Genomic DNA, 14,442 nt, shown 5'->3' on the forward strand with positions numbered 1-14,442 from the left:
AAAAAACCACTTCTTCTCCCAAATCTAGCAGAACGACCTTACCAAATGTCGTGTTCACAATTCGGGCTTCTTTAATTGGCACTGGAATGTTGACCGCCAATTCTTTAAGTTTCTTCACAGGTTTTCTCGCTGCAACTACAGATGTCGAATTAATTTTTGTTAAATCCATCTGAAATGAAAGAATAATATACTAGCAGAGCAGAAAGTTGCAAAATCAAAAGGGAAACACCGAAAAGATTTACGACATGAATAAGAGGAAAATAAACAGTAAAACAAGAATAATTAACAATTATTTAATGCAACTACAGATGCTGAATTGATGTTTTTTATATACAATACAAAAAACACAAAAACATAAAAAGTAAAAAAGACCACTTTAAAATGCTAGCGTCTTTTTATAAACAGTTACTTATTGCAACTACAGATGCGGAATTTTTATCAAATCCTGGAATATTATAAACAGCAGAGCACACAACATCTAGTTGTATTCAAAAAAGAAAAATCTTAAAAGATTTGATGCAGAATAATTACGAAAAACACAAAAACATAAAAAAGTAAAAACGACTACTTCAAAATGCTGACGTCTTTTTTGTAGACAGTTATTTACTGCAACTACAGATGCTGAATTTATATCAAATCCTGGAATATTATAAACAACATCTAGTTGTATTCAAAAAAAGAAAAATCTTAAAAGATTTTACAGAGAATAATTAGGAAAAACACAAACAGTAAAAAAGACTACTTCAAAATGCTAGCGTCTTTTTTGTAGACAGTTATTTATTGCAACTACAGATGCTGAATTTATATCAAATCCCGGAATGTTATAAACAACATCTTCTTCTTAGAGTGCCATATCCCTACGGAACGTCGGCGACTACCATGCTTACAATATTTTTATACTGATCTCGGTCTTGCGCTACGTGTAGCAATTGGTCCGCTGTCAAACCTGTCCACTGCCGCAAATTCCTCAACCAAGAGAGTTTCTTCCGTCCTATCCATTTCTTTCCTTCGATTTTACCGTTGAGAATTAGCCGAAGGAACTCATATCTTGGTCCTCTGATTATATGTCCAAGATATTCTAGTTTACGCCTCTTAATAATATTTAATAGAGTTCGTAACGTTTAAACAACATCTAGTTGTATTCAAAAAAGAAAAATCTCAAAAGATTTGACACAGAATAATTACGAAAAACACAAAAAGTAAAAAAAAACTATTACTACTTCTAAAAAAGACTACTTCAAAATGCTAGCGTCTTTTTTGTAGACAGTTATTTACTGTAACTACAGATGCTAAATTTTTATTAAATCTCGGAATGTTATAAACAGCAGTGGCAGAGCAGAAAATATCTAGTTGTATTTGAAATAAAAATCTTAAAATATTTAACACAGAATAATTACGAGGAAAATAAAAAGTAAAACAGAAATTATTTACCATTCAAAATGCTTGCATAAGGCCACAATTATTCAATTTTAAAAAAATCTTACTTACCTTGCAATCTAGTTACACTAACACACACTGTCAGAATAAAATTGATACTGAAGGTTGAAATGATTTCGCTTCAATTTAAAGCTGCTGTACCCTCCACTTTAGAGTGATAAGACGATTATATTGACTTGTTTTAGAATGTTTGTCCTTGCAAAATTATGTACGGTTTAATAATTTTGTTGTTGGTTTGAAAAATATCAGCATTCCCCGTGCACGTGATAAGAAAGGCAGTTCAATAACAAAATGTGGGTATGATAACAAAATAACGACCAATTAAATTAGTATTTGAGATAAGAATGTCGGTCGCTATAACATATGCGGTGTGATAAGAAAAACAGTTCAATAACAAAATGTGGGTATGATAACAAAATAACGACCAATTAAAGTAGTGTTTGAGATAAGAATGTCGGTCGCTATTTCCTTTGCGGCGAGATAATTTTCTGCTAACATTTATTTTTCATCGTTATTTTCAACGTTTTTACTTTAAATATTTCTTAATAATTTGTATAAAATACCTTAATTAAACATTTTGGGGATTAGTATAAATCAAGATGCTTGTCTGTTTACATGTCTTATTGTTGCTCTCTGTAACTGTGTGTGCTGAAAATAGCACTCTGGAGTATGCTAGTTCTTTTCTAATGCGTTTCGGATATCTAAATGCGTCAAGTAATGCTATTTCTAGTGTAGATGTGGCCTTAGTTGAATTTCAAGAAAGATACAATCTTCCGGTGACCGGAACATTAAATAATGATACTATGAATTTGATGAATAAGCCTCGATGTTCTGTTGGCGACAATAACTATGCAATTCATTCGAAGTGGAATAAAACGAAATTAAGTTGGTATTTTCCTCAAGCTATTAGTAATCCTAGTTATATAAATCTTGCTGCAGAAGCTTTCGCTAGATGGGAGAAAATATCTAATTTAAAGTTTAAACGAGTAATAATACCTTCTTCAAAGCCAGATATTACTATAACTGTGGTGCCAAATAATCATAATTTTCGAGCAAGTTGTCAAGGAACCTCTAAATGTTCATTTACTTTCGATGGCCCCGGAAAAGTATTGGCCCACGCATACTATCCCAGCGCAAACGGTGAGTGTACCGAAATTCATCTTGATGCTAATGAACGGTGGTATGTAGGCAATGGTAGGGTTCTGATGGTGAAGTCAATTTTTTGGCTGTCCTAATGCACGAAATTGGTCATTCCCTCGGACTGGAACATAGTAATAGTGATTCGTCTATTATGTATGCTTGGTATCAACAAGATGTGCCAAGTTTTGGTGATGATGATAAAAAGGCAATGAGCATACTATATGGACAAACAGAAGCTCCCTCTTCGATACCAACAACAACACCAGTCACGCAAGCGCAAACCAGGAGCTATGTACCGAATACACCTGAACTAAAAAACGGGGCCTATTTGCCGAAAACACCTGCAATAAAAAACATATGCCTAATTCAGTATCCCGATTTTATGTTTCTAGCCACATCTCCACAGTAGAAAGGGATACGATTCAGTCCACTTTGCCCTTTGACCCCTGACGTCACAAGCCCCATCTGCGCTCCGGTCACGCCCCGTGATGACGTCATAGTTTGAACGCTAGCCGGCACGGCCAGTAATAATTGATTATTTTTAATATGAATTAATTTACATACTATTTTTGTATTTCAACTATTTTTATTATCTACTATCTATAAGACAATTTTAATCCAAATTATTAAATTATTATTAAATAAAAAATTATAGCGTATGTAGGACTCGAACCCGCGACCCCTACGTTGATGACTAGGCCTCCCAGACTACTAGGCCAATCGGTCATTTGAAGTAGGTAGGCGTCAATAGGTATAAAAAAAAACAAAGTCAAAGGTCGTGGTTAGGACAGGATATACGTGGGGAGGAGGTATCGAATACAAAAAAAAACATGGCGACGTAGTGTCAAAACGGCGCTGTTCGATGTGACGACGGCCGATGGGTCGCGTCCCGATGTGGCGGTGCATCGGTAAAACAACAATAACGTCAAGGTTGTCGATATGGTTATTGCAGCCATATTTTTATTTAAACTTGTGTGTTAAATATGAAATGCCGCAAACTCAAAGTACGATAAAGAGAAACTATTTTTAACAAAAACAGTTTTTAGTTGTAAAGAATTATGTTTTGAATCGAGTATCTAATTCGATTATTTACAAATTAGTAAAGATTCCAGTTTAAATATCAGTGTTGCAGAAAACCGCAAAAGTTCTGTGGTATTGTAAGCGTAATATAAACAAATAGTTCATATCCCTATATTCGGAATGCAATACTTTTATTTATGAAAAGCAGAAAAAACACGTGAAATTGATAAAGTTGAAAGCAGGCTGTGATATCGACAAAACCGCAAACTGTTATCTATCGCTAGGTGTAGAACAACAGCGAAGAATTCATGGTTTAATTTTAAATAATATGTTTCAAAGAAATGTGTGTGTTATGGAGTATAGTGTATAAATCAGAAAAATGTGACAAAATGTAAAAATTTTGTGAAAAAAATATGTAAATATACGGTTATAGGTGTGTAAGGACCTACCAAGAACAACGCTTAACAGAAGAAAACAGAGGTAAGTAATATGCTCTACTATTATTTTTCAATGACTGACGCCTAAAATGATTCAAAAACGTAAGGAAAGTAAAAGCGCTAACATGTTGTTTTATTTTGTAAAAAATTTAGATTTAATACACATGAACAAAATGGAAGCTGTACCGGTAAAATATTTCAAAAAGTGGTAAAATAATTAAGAGATTAAAACAGTTTTACTTTTGCTTACAGAGTATACCAACGGTTACTATAAAAATCCCAAAAAGTTCTAAATTGCCTAAACCTAGGGCGTAAATACCGTAAAGGGCTCAGGAATAGACGAAGTATACAGATACTAAGGTAAGATATTGTTATTTTGCGTTAAGTATGCCTAGTTTTTTAACAAATACCGTAAATGTGCCTGGTTTTTAACAAGCATGTAAATAAAATGCCTACGCAGCTTTTTTTTTTTTTTTGCAAAATGCCCAATATGCAGATGTCCCAAATGCCTAACGAGCATGCGCAAGAATTCCACTGTATTTGCTTAATAAAAAAACGTTTTTAAATTTTGTGTTATTAAAAATTCTTAAATGTAAAATAAAGAATACATGTTTACCTAGAAAAAATATTACACAGTACAAGCATTGTACAAATTATGTAAACTTATAATTTTAGATGAGAAGCCGAGACAACACATGAAACATCAGTGCTCTCTGTAATTAATATTTGGAAATCAACAACAACAACAATTGACAACGTTAGACGCTGACTAAGTAAGGGTAAGCAAATGTTTGTAAATTTTCTGCTTTAAAGAAAAGAATATAAAAAATGTGTAAAATTTTATTGTTTTTATTTATAAGCAATTGCGGTTGAAGTAACAGACGTCATAAGTTTGGACAATATGCGGACAAAATAATAAATTTATCGTTTTCACCGGTTAGATAATTTCCTGTTGTTTGTTTGAGAATTGTCGATCTTCTAATAGTATCAATTTATTTTACATAATAATTAAATGAAATATCTCAAATGTTTAGTGCTTGTTTTTACATTAAGAGTAAAGAGAGATGATAAATAATAGACAAAAACATATTGATTTTTAACAGATGTGATTGTTATTTATTCAGAGAAAAATACAATATTTCGTTAATTAAAAGCATGTCCTATGAGCTATTATTTAAAAATTTTCACCTCTTTCCATGGCCTACCCAGGAGGCAATACGTCAACATTATATGACATATTCGTGGATATATCAAAGAATATTGAAGTATTGGAGATGCTTACGGCCTCGTTAAGATTCCCCGTCATATGTCTCAATATACAGAGCATAGAAAGACATAAGACAGGCCTACGGTATTTGGGCCCATCCATGCTTTGCTTATGTAGAAATCACATATAAGTAGTGTAAGGCCCAGTAAATATCTTTTAGTGATCTGTGCAGAGTATCTTTTGGGTATCAGGCAGCTAACGAACACATAGCTCCGGAGTTAACCAGATCGCTTCATTAAGTAGCCAGTGACTCATAGCAGATATCTTTTGGTGATTTATCTGAGCATCTTTTAAGATTTTTTATTATATAGAGGTGTGGTCAGGGCTTAGTTCAAGGTAAGGCTCAGTAAATATCTTTTAGTGATCTGTACAGAGTATCTTTTGGGTATCAGGCAGCTAACGAACACATAGCTCCGGAGTTAACCAGACCGGTTCATTAAGTAGCCAGTGACTCATAACAGATATCTTTTTGTGATTTATCTGAGTATCTTTTAAGATTTTTATTATACCGAGGTTTGTTCAGACCTTAGTTCAATGGCTACTACTTTGGGGTAGTCTACCAAAAGTACAGTAGCTCTTAAATATTTTTTTAAAAACGGTAGATAGCATTTTTTAACATTGAAAATAAGATAACATTCTGAAATTTTTAATATTACCGATGTTTTTAAATTGAATGATAATTTTCAAAACAAATCATTTTACATAAAAAGTAATTAGCGAGGCATTTTTAAGATTTGAATGTCGAATTTCGTATCTTTAAGCTGTATGTAAGCATTAGAACTGGTTACATTTTCAATTTGTTCTAGTAACTTGGTCATATTGACATCTGCACTAGTTGATGTCGAAATAGGATGATTGAAATTGTCATTTAAAGCCACAATACGGATTCTGTCACCCTTTTTGTAACCAATTTGTTTTTTTACATCGTTAAGAGCAGAATCTAATTTATTTTTCAAAATATCTTGATTAAGCGCGCCACCTACATAGTTTTCACAGCACAGTTGGAAAGTGCACTGATGAGCATTAAATTTTTTAATTTCTCGCTGATTTATAATATTTACAGACCACATTTTGATACGTGTGTACTCTACGAGTGTTCAACTGTGAATGAAGAGATTTTGACATGTGACACACTATTAACAGCAATCTAAGAGGCCTTGTAGCCTAGAGGCAGGGTATCCATAAAGTCATCATTTTGTACAATCTTTCGCTTCTTGTAATCCATCTTAAATGTCTTCGACACCCTCTTTCTCGTTACAATGTCTTTAGTGTGGATATGACGGCATATTTGGTCATATGTGAGCTTGATTTGTTTGGTGGGGTCGTGTATGAGATCGTTCATCGTTGAGGCATTGAGGACTAAACTGTTCTCGTAGTTTAAAGTAAAGCCTTTGATTTTAGTCACCTCTTTGCCCTTTAGGTTTTATAGTAATAACTTTTTGGTCCAGTAGCCTGCCATTCTACAATATAATCATCTGACCCAAGCTCATCGCTCCAATCGCCCAACATTTCACCTGTTTCGACAGTGTTTAGGCCATCATCAATATAAACGATGGAGTCTGTGTCGAAATAAGCTACAGCCTCTCCTATCCTATCAATCATATCGTACAGTCTCAGACGAGCGTTACTTGTCGTAAATAAAGCCACAAAAATATTTGTAGATGTGGGGTCTTCTACAAATACGTCCTTGTAATCATATGAGACTTGGGCTATGTGATCGTTAACAAATATCACATTAGTTATGTTGATCTTATCATCCATCAAGAGCTCATACCATCTTTTGAGGTCCACAACATACTCTGTTTCATATTCATTCTTTGCCCAAACTTGCCCCATAGACTATTCAAGCATAGTTTAGCGACTGCTCGTTTACCAAGATTTGGAGATATTTTCTCCAAGTCTAAGTCTATGCCCATTTGTTCTTTTACAACCCGAGCGTATTCTTCGTTTGAGGCATATTTATGTGGACTAGTTTCTAATTTTATTTTCATAAAATCTTTGACATAGCCCTTAAATAAATCCGTCGAAGTTTGTTTAAAATTCCACACCTCGTACACTTCTAATATTTTATACCCCTTTTCTATGGCTTTATTGATCTCTAGAGTCGTCCACGTACCTTTTAATGCACGTTCTGAGTCATCATGATCACAATTTTCGCAATCTTCCAAGGCACATTGATTACACAACGGAAACATTAATTTGTCAGTTTTGACAGGTAGGACTGGGTGATATAAGCTGGTAGGTGGCAGTATTTGACAATGTACTAGGCCAAACCACGAGGGGTTGTATGATTCAGGTGCATGTATTTTAGCAGGGTGGCCAATGGGGTAGCGGTCATAATACTGTACCGTCGGATAAAGCGATACAATATCTATATATCTAAGCTTTTTATCAGTCACATTTAGTTTTATGGCGTTTGTTCGTCCTCCAAAGAATGCTTCACGAGGCTTTAAGGGTTCAACAATTTGAGGGCTCGGTGCATTTTTACATTCTTTTGATTTTATCCATTCACATTCCCACATTTCTACTAGTTTGTAACCAGCTTCTTTTATTTGTGCGGCTCTCCTCAGTGTTCTTTCGTACAAGTCGCTCATTGTTTCGTTATTAACGTGGTTAATTGTGTTGGGCGCAAAACACTCTGGGTGGCCATGCCAGAAACACCCGTGGTACTGGTACACGGTATTTGTGGAGCAGTCATAACCATCCACTTTTGCACCGCAGATCGTAATTTCGCCACCATTAAGAGCATGTTGTACGTCTGGAAACTGACTCAGCCATTTTAACGATACCAGGCTATACGTATCCTTTATGTCCTGTTTTACAACCCCTATAGTATTTGGTTGCAGATATTTGGCCCTATATATAGCCATACAAACACCGGCAATGGTCAGATATTGGAACGGGTCTATGTTAGCGATCCCCAAAAATTCCTTGCGTAATTCCAAACAGCCTCTTCGTAGAATGTCTACATCAGAGTCGCAATAGGCATGTAGAACCCTCTGAAAATCAAACTCATCGTTTTTATGGGCCTCATGCCATTTTAAAAAATCACCCCTTTGTTTGAGCTTCATTGTGTTGGGCCCATAGTACTTAACATCTGGTAAACATCCTTTATAAACTTGGTTTTCGCCCACATTAAAAAAATGAGGAAAATACCCTTTCTTTAATTCGTGCAGACCAAAAGTTGTAGGAAAACCGGACAAGGGGCCGGCTACAAAATTAGAGCTGTCTATTATTTTCAATTTAAGAGCCTCGACTTCCAAAAGCATCAGTTTTGACCCATTGTAGATAGTGTACGGCTTTATCGTGTTTTCTACACAGTATTTTAAAATAAAATACGAATCGTAACTTTTCCCGTTGTGAGCTACTGCTGTATAACCCCTGTGTTTCTCAGAAATTAACCATTTACAAAATTCTTCGTTATTTGTAAAAACGTATTTGTTACCAGCATAATCATGGACTATTATAAGATTTGGCACATGTATTCCGGTGTCCTGCATTGCCTCATAATCGAAAAATAAATATTTTTCTGTATATGTGCAACGATTTATGGGCGTGTTAGAGAGGCCATTGCATTTACATGGTTCTTTACAAATAGTTTTTGCTTTAGTATTGTATTGACACCCCTTATTTACTTCGTTACTACGACTATTACATTCACATGGGTTTGTACAAACCCCTCCTTTGGCTGGTTTTTTCATCATATAGCACTGATGTGTAGCTATCTCTACGAATGTGTTACAATTCCTGCACATCGAGTAGCCGCACTCATGTCGATTTTCCCTCTTACAAATTTTATTACAAGTGGTGCATTTAAATACCTCTTTGCAAACTTCTGTATGGTTTGCCAGACATTCATCATTGTAGCAATAACGATTACAGTTCTTGCACAGAATTTTGTTTTGGATGGCGTGCTCAGGTTGTCTGCAAATCGTGCAAAGTGGTGCTTTCTTGCACTTGTGTTTGCTTTGATAAGGTGTATCGCACTTTTTACAATAATAATTAGTACCGTACAAACCTTTCAAACTAATTATAACATCGAAGTGATTCCCATTTTGGTATAAATAAATTTTGGTTGTTTTTTCGGGACTCTCGTAGATAAGAGTGTTTAAGTTTTCAGCGCAGATGATCTTAATTTGCACATCCAGCAACTCCTCTGCCTTCTTAAAATCATCCAAAATAAAGCCGTCGACATAGCAACCACCCAATAGACCACAAAGTTTTTCCGCCAAAACCGTCTGTAATGTTCGACCTATACGTATGTTATGAACATCACTTTTGATCAATTTGTGACCCAAAATCTCGTTTGTGACGTATGTTAACCCCACTATAACTGCTCGAGCCCCGCATAAGGTGTCATTGTTTTTAATTTGAGTAATGCTTTTTTTAGTGCGACGGTCCTCTGACAAATTTATCATTCTACGACGACGACCGCTACCCCTAGGCATCTTGAAAATTTGAATATCGAATTTCGTGTCAGCCAAAAGAACAGTGTCGTTAGACGTCAATATGTTTTCAAGATGCTGTAATAAACTGTCCATATTGGTATCTGCACTAGTTGTTGTCGAAATGGGGTGATTGAAATTGACATTGTGGGCAATTATTTGAATTTTATCGCCCTTTTTGTATCCGCTTTGCTTCTTTGCATCAGCCATAGCATCCTCCAACAGAGCTTTCAAGTTCTCTTCGCCGTGTCTAGGAGAACCCCCTGTCGCAGAGAGTCGAAAACTATGTAGGTACGCACAAAATGTTGTTATGAACCTACGCATCAAAAACTTTAATGACCAATTTTGAACCATTTCAAAAATTATCAAAAATTAGAAACTTAAAAAAATGAAAAAACTTTACAATTTTTCAAAAAAACTAAAAATTCAAAATGTAATATCTATTTTTCAAAAATTGAAAAAATTGCACACTTTCTGTAAAGGATGATAAGAGCAAGAGCTGATATGAGAGAGCACGTCTTATCAGTACGACTGCCTGATAAGAAATGAGAGTAAATCTTGTTTTGCGCCTTTTATACGTTTTCACCCTAGGTCACGTGACACTCTATGATGAGGAAAAGGGTAATACTGTTTGAGAAAAATCAGGGGGTGTTTATTTACAATTTTACATAAAAACAGCTGTATAAAGTACTTAAAACATATCAATTAGTCATTTTACGAAATCCCTGTTGTAAATTATCTGTATTTTCGAGTTGCGGCTAGCTATTATCATAATGTGATATAACAAATTGAAGTGAGTTTATTCAAAATAATAAAAGTAGGTATCTTTATAATTAATTATTAGAACAAAACAAAATCTATTTTTCGAAAAACGGCGATCATTTTTTCAGAAAATGATATTAAAATTTAGGGCGTTGTCCCGCTTCGGGAGAACTCGTAACACTTTGGCTAGGCTATTTTTGCAAAATTAACAAGATCTTGCCTGCCGAATGAGGATTACGTCATCGCTACTTTTAGACATAGATAGTGCCGTGTGCAAAACATACACATCTAAGGTGTTGTCTTGTTGTTTTTATCAAGGTATGCCAAAACGATTAAGATAGATGATGTCATCAATATTTTTAGATAATGATGCGTAGCGATGAATTGTTAGATAATAAAAAGGCATGTTAAATCCCAATATTATTTTATTTGTTAAATTAATACATATTACATGTTATTCTTGAAGGAAGGCGTCGGTTAGTGAGATGATGAATTCTGAAGTATTCCGTTTCCTTAGTAACCGCTAGGTGGAGACAATTAATGAATAAGCTCTAGATAACGCAATTTACTTATTATTTCTTCTGCTTCTTTTCCATTTAGAGCATCGCATTTCGAAAGAATTTTGAAGCCTTCTACAAGTATATTTGGATCGTTATTTTCGTTATAGAGGGTCCATATTTTGTTCAATTCCTCGTACAGCTGTCCACTTTCAGAACTTGGTCTATGGTTTGTTTTTGACTCGTTTTCGGCTGTGCTGCTTTCCAAATACTGTTTTGTTGTTTTTGCTTCAATGTTTTTATTTGAACTTTTCGTTACCCGTCCCATGTTTTTAGTTGATAAACAATGTCTTGACGAGGGTTTTCTTCTTTCTTTCTCAACATACATGGGTTTGATAATTTTCTTGAATTTTTCTGGGAACGATTGATGTCTCAAATATCCTCGGGAATCTCGATGAATACCTGTGACTTCTAATATTTTTTTATAGTTAATGCAATCGTTTGGCGTAAAGTCTTGTGGTTTCTTGTAAAATATTAAATTATATAATCCATTAGTAGCTTTATACTGATTATTGTTAACCCATATACGTTTAGGAGTAAATTTTATCTCCTTATCGCCCATTACCCATTTATTAGTTGTCCTAACATACTGTGACCCATAACTTCGGTCGATATCTGTCGAATGATGCCAATATTTTTGAAGGTGTTCGGATCTCTCTTCATCCTTCTGCTGTGTATTGTTTTGATGTTCGCTAGTGTCTTCATGCTTCTCCGATTGATGTACAGTTTTCTGATAATTGTCGCTAGTGTCTTCATGCTTATCCAATTGATGTGTAGTTTTCAGATAATTGTTTATTTCTGTAAGAGGTTCAGTTGTTAAAATTGTTTCGAGATGTTCTTGTTGATCACTCTGCATTCTTTTGAGAGCTTTGTACTTTGTTCCAATAATTTTAGCAAGCTGCTTAATACGTTGTTCTCTGTTCAGCATCCTACGACTGAATGTCGATTCTGAAGTTAACAGATCTATTTATAACCGTTGACTAGACGCTAACTTGACGCTGACATGACGCTGACTCGACGCTGACTTGACGCTGACATGACGCTGACATGACGCTGACTTGACGCTGCCATGACGCTGACATGACACTGACTTGACGCTGACTTGATGCTGACATGATGCCGTACGTAGCATTTGTGTCTGAGTATATGGTGATTCGACGCTGAGTCAACGCTAACATGACACTAACTCGAAGCTTACTTTACGTAATACCTATTTGAGGCAGGCCGTTTCATTTATACGATCTTCAATGTATGGCGTGATGTTATTCAACTATTTATTAATCCTTCTTTTCACTTTCTCTCTGCTATCCTCTGCTAGCATGTCACTGTTGGCGTCTGCACTGTTAACTTGTCACTGATGGCGTCTGCTATGCTCTGGTACCCTCTGTGTGTCTCTGCTACCCTCTGCTATCATCTGTTATGCTCTGGTACCCTCTTCTAACCTCTGCTTGCATGTCGCTGATGGCGTCTGAACTGATAGCGTGTCACTGATGGCGCCTGCTATGTTCTGCAAACCTCTGTTACACTCTGTGTGTCTCTGTGTAAGTCTGCATCCATCTGTTAGTATATAGACATTAACCTATTAACACTTTATTTGATTCTCTTTTATGATTTTTCTTTTAAACAATACCATTCTTATCTGATATCCTTTACAAAATGACTGTGGTTTCTTGTTTGTTTCTACACAAAGATATAAATTTCGAATTTCGACCTGAAAATGTAACAGTCTTTGATATTCCTTTATCTTTATTGGTTGCTTGAACATGGCTGAGTGCGAGTTTCTTGTTCAAATTAACATTTTATCTGAAAATTTTCAATTCGTTACCATAAATCTGATTCAATTCACACAAGATCTTGACTTTGTGTTGATTACGTTCGCAATAAATAATTTCGTCTACAGTGGTGAGATATGGCTGGGGAATAATTATGGTGAGGGCGACTTGGTTCAATTACAGTTTTCTATAGATGGACAAGTGTTTTACGTTGAGAACTTATATGTGAACAAGGATGAAACGGAGGAAGTGTTTATAGAAGATGGTTATTTTACCTTTGGCACTGTGTACATTGTTTTCACGCCTACAGTCAACAATGCTATAATGTCTCTAATGATTTAATGGTTCTATTATATGTATTTTTTACTGTAAAAGTGTAAAATAATAAAAACATGAAATTTTTAAAATTTTTATTTAAACATCTTTTTTTTGTGGGGTGGTGGCGTTGTTGTTTGATCCTCCTCATCCTCCTCTTCGTTACTGTCTAAACCATCAAGCCTGAAACAAAAGCCGCATTATATTATACATATTGCAACACGTTTAATACTTACTCATACAAAGACGCCTCTCCAAAAATATCCAGGATGGCTCTGTAAATCAATAAAACAATAATTCTATAAGTAATAAAATGTGGTATATACATACTCTTCAGCAGCTGTCTCCTCTTGCTGCTCGCCCTCCTTTAAAGTAACGTCTATTAATTTATCTATTCTGTAAACATAAATGTCTGTTAGTATAAATATCAGTATTCATTAAAATTTACTTACTCTTCGTTACAGTCTAAACCATCAAGCCTGAAACAAAAGCCGCATTATATTATACATATTGCAACACGTTTAATACTTACTCATACAAAGACGCCTCTCCAAAAATATCCAGGATGGCTCTGTAAATCAATAAAACAATAATTCTATAAGTAATAAAATGTGGTATATACATACTCTTCAGCAGCTGTCTCCGCTTGCTCCTCGCCCTCCTTTAAAGTAACGTCTATTAATTTATCTATTCTGTAAACATAAATGTCTGTTAGTATAAATATCAGTATTTATTAAAATTTACTTACTCTTCGTTTTCTTGAGGTCTTCCGCCACAATGAGGCTGTACCAGTACCCCATTTTTTGTGTAATAGCTATAAAAATAATAAATAATAAACAATAATAACTAATAAAATAGAATTTATATATGTATATTATATGTATGTATATTATATAGTTACTTACTCTACTGTCTCTCGACAAAAACAAAATAAAGATTTGCAGTTATAGCAGAACATTTTGTATGGTTGTGAAACAGCTTGGTAGGCCTTATATACATTGGAGTAAACCACTAATATTTTTGTTATTGTGTATTTTACGAAAAACAATCTTGGTTTTGTATCGTCCTAACCATGCATTTGTTTGCTGCATTTTCCTATTATATGAAGATAAATCAATACTTTGATAAATAAGTGGTTACGGTGTTACAAAAATCTTTTAAACAATTTTTCAAAGTGCGGGAACGTTTTCGTTATCGCTATTGTCCTTGCATTTGTTTGTTGCACTTTTCCGTATTATCTGCGGTGTGTATCAATACTTTGATAAATAATTGGTTAAGTCAGTATAAACC

The 14,442-nt window shown here is 34.7% G+C and overlaps 2 protein-coding genes across 2 annotated transcripts; one reads left to right on the plus strand and one right to left on the minus strand.

The window, feature by feature from the left end:
• The first annotated feature begins 2,123 nt into the window (after nt 1–2,123).
• Nucleotides 2,124–2,672, plus strand: LOC140450684 (matrilysin-like). The gene has a single exon (XM_072544351.1). The coding sequence runs from the start codon at nt 2,124–2,126 to the stop codon at nt 2,670–2,672; it is 549 nt and encodes a 182-aa protein (XP_072400452.1).
• A 4,389-nt stretch (nt 2,673–7,061) lies between these two features.
• LOC140450685 (uncharacterized) lies at nt 7,062–10,100 on the minus strand. Its single transcript, XM_072544352.1, has one exon. The coding sequence runs from the start codon at nt 10,098–10,100 to the stop codon at nt 7,062–7,064; it is 3,039 nt and encodes a 1,012-aa protein (XP_072400453.1).
• Nucleotides 10,101–14,442: the final 4,342 nt, after the last annotated feature.

Source organism: Diabrotica undecimpunctata, chromosome 9, assembly GCF_040954645.1.
Source record: "Diabrotica undecimpunctata isolate CICGRU chromosome 9, icDiaUnde3, whole genome shotgun sequence".
Classification (NCBI taxonomy): domain Eukaryota; kingdom Metazoa; phylum Arthropoda; class Insecta; order Coleoptera; family Chrysomelidae; genus Diabrotica; species Diabrotica undecimpunctata.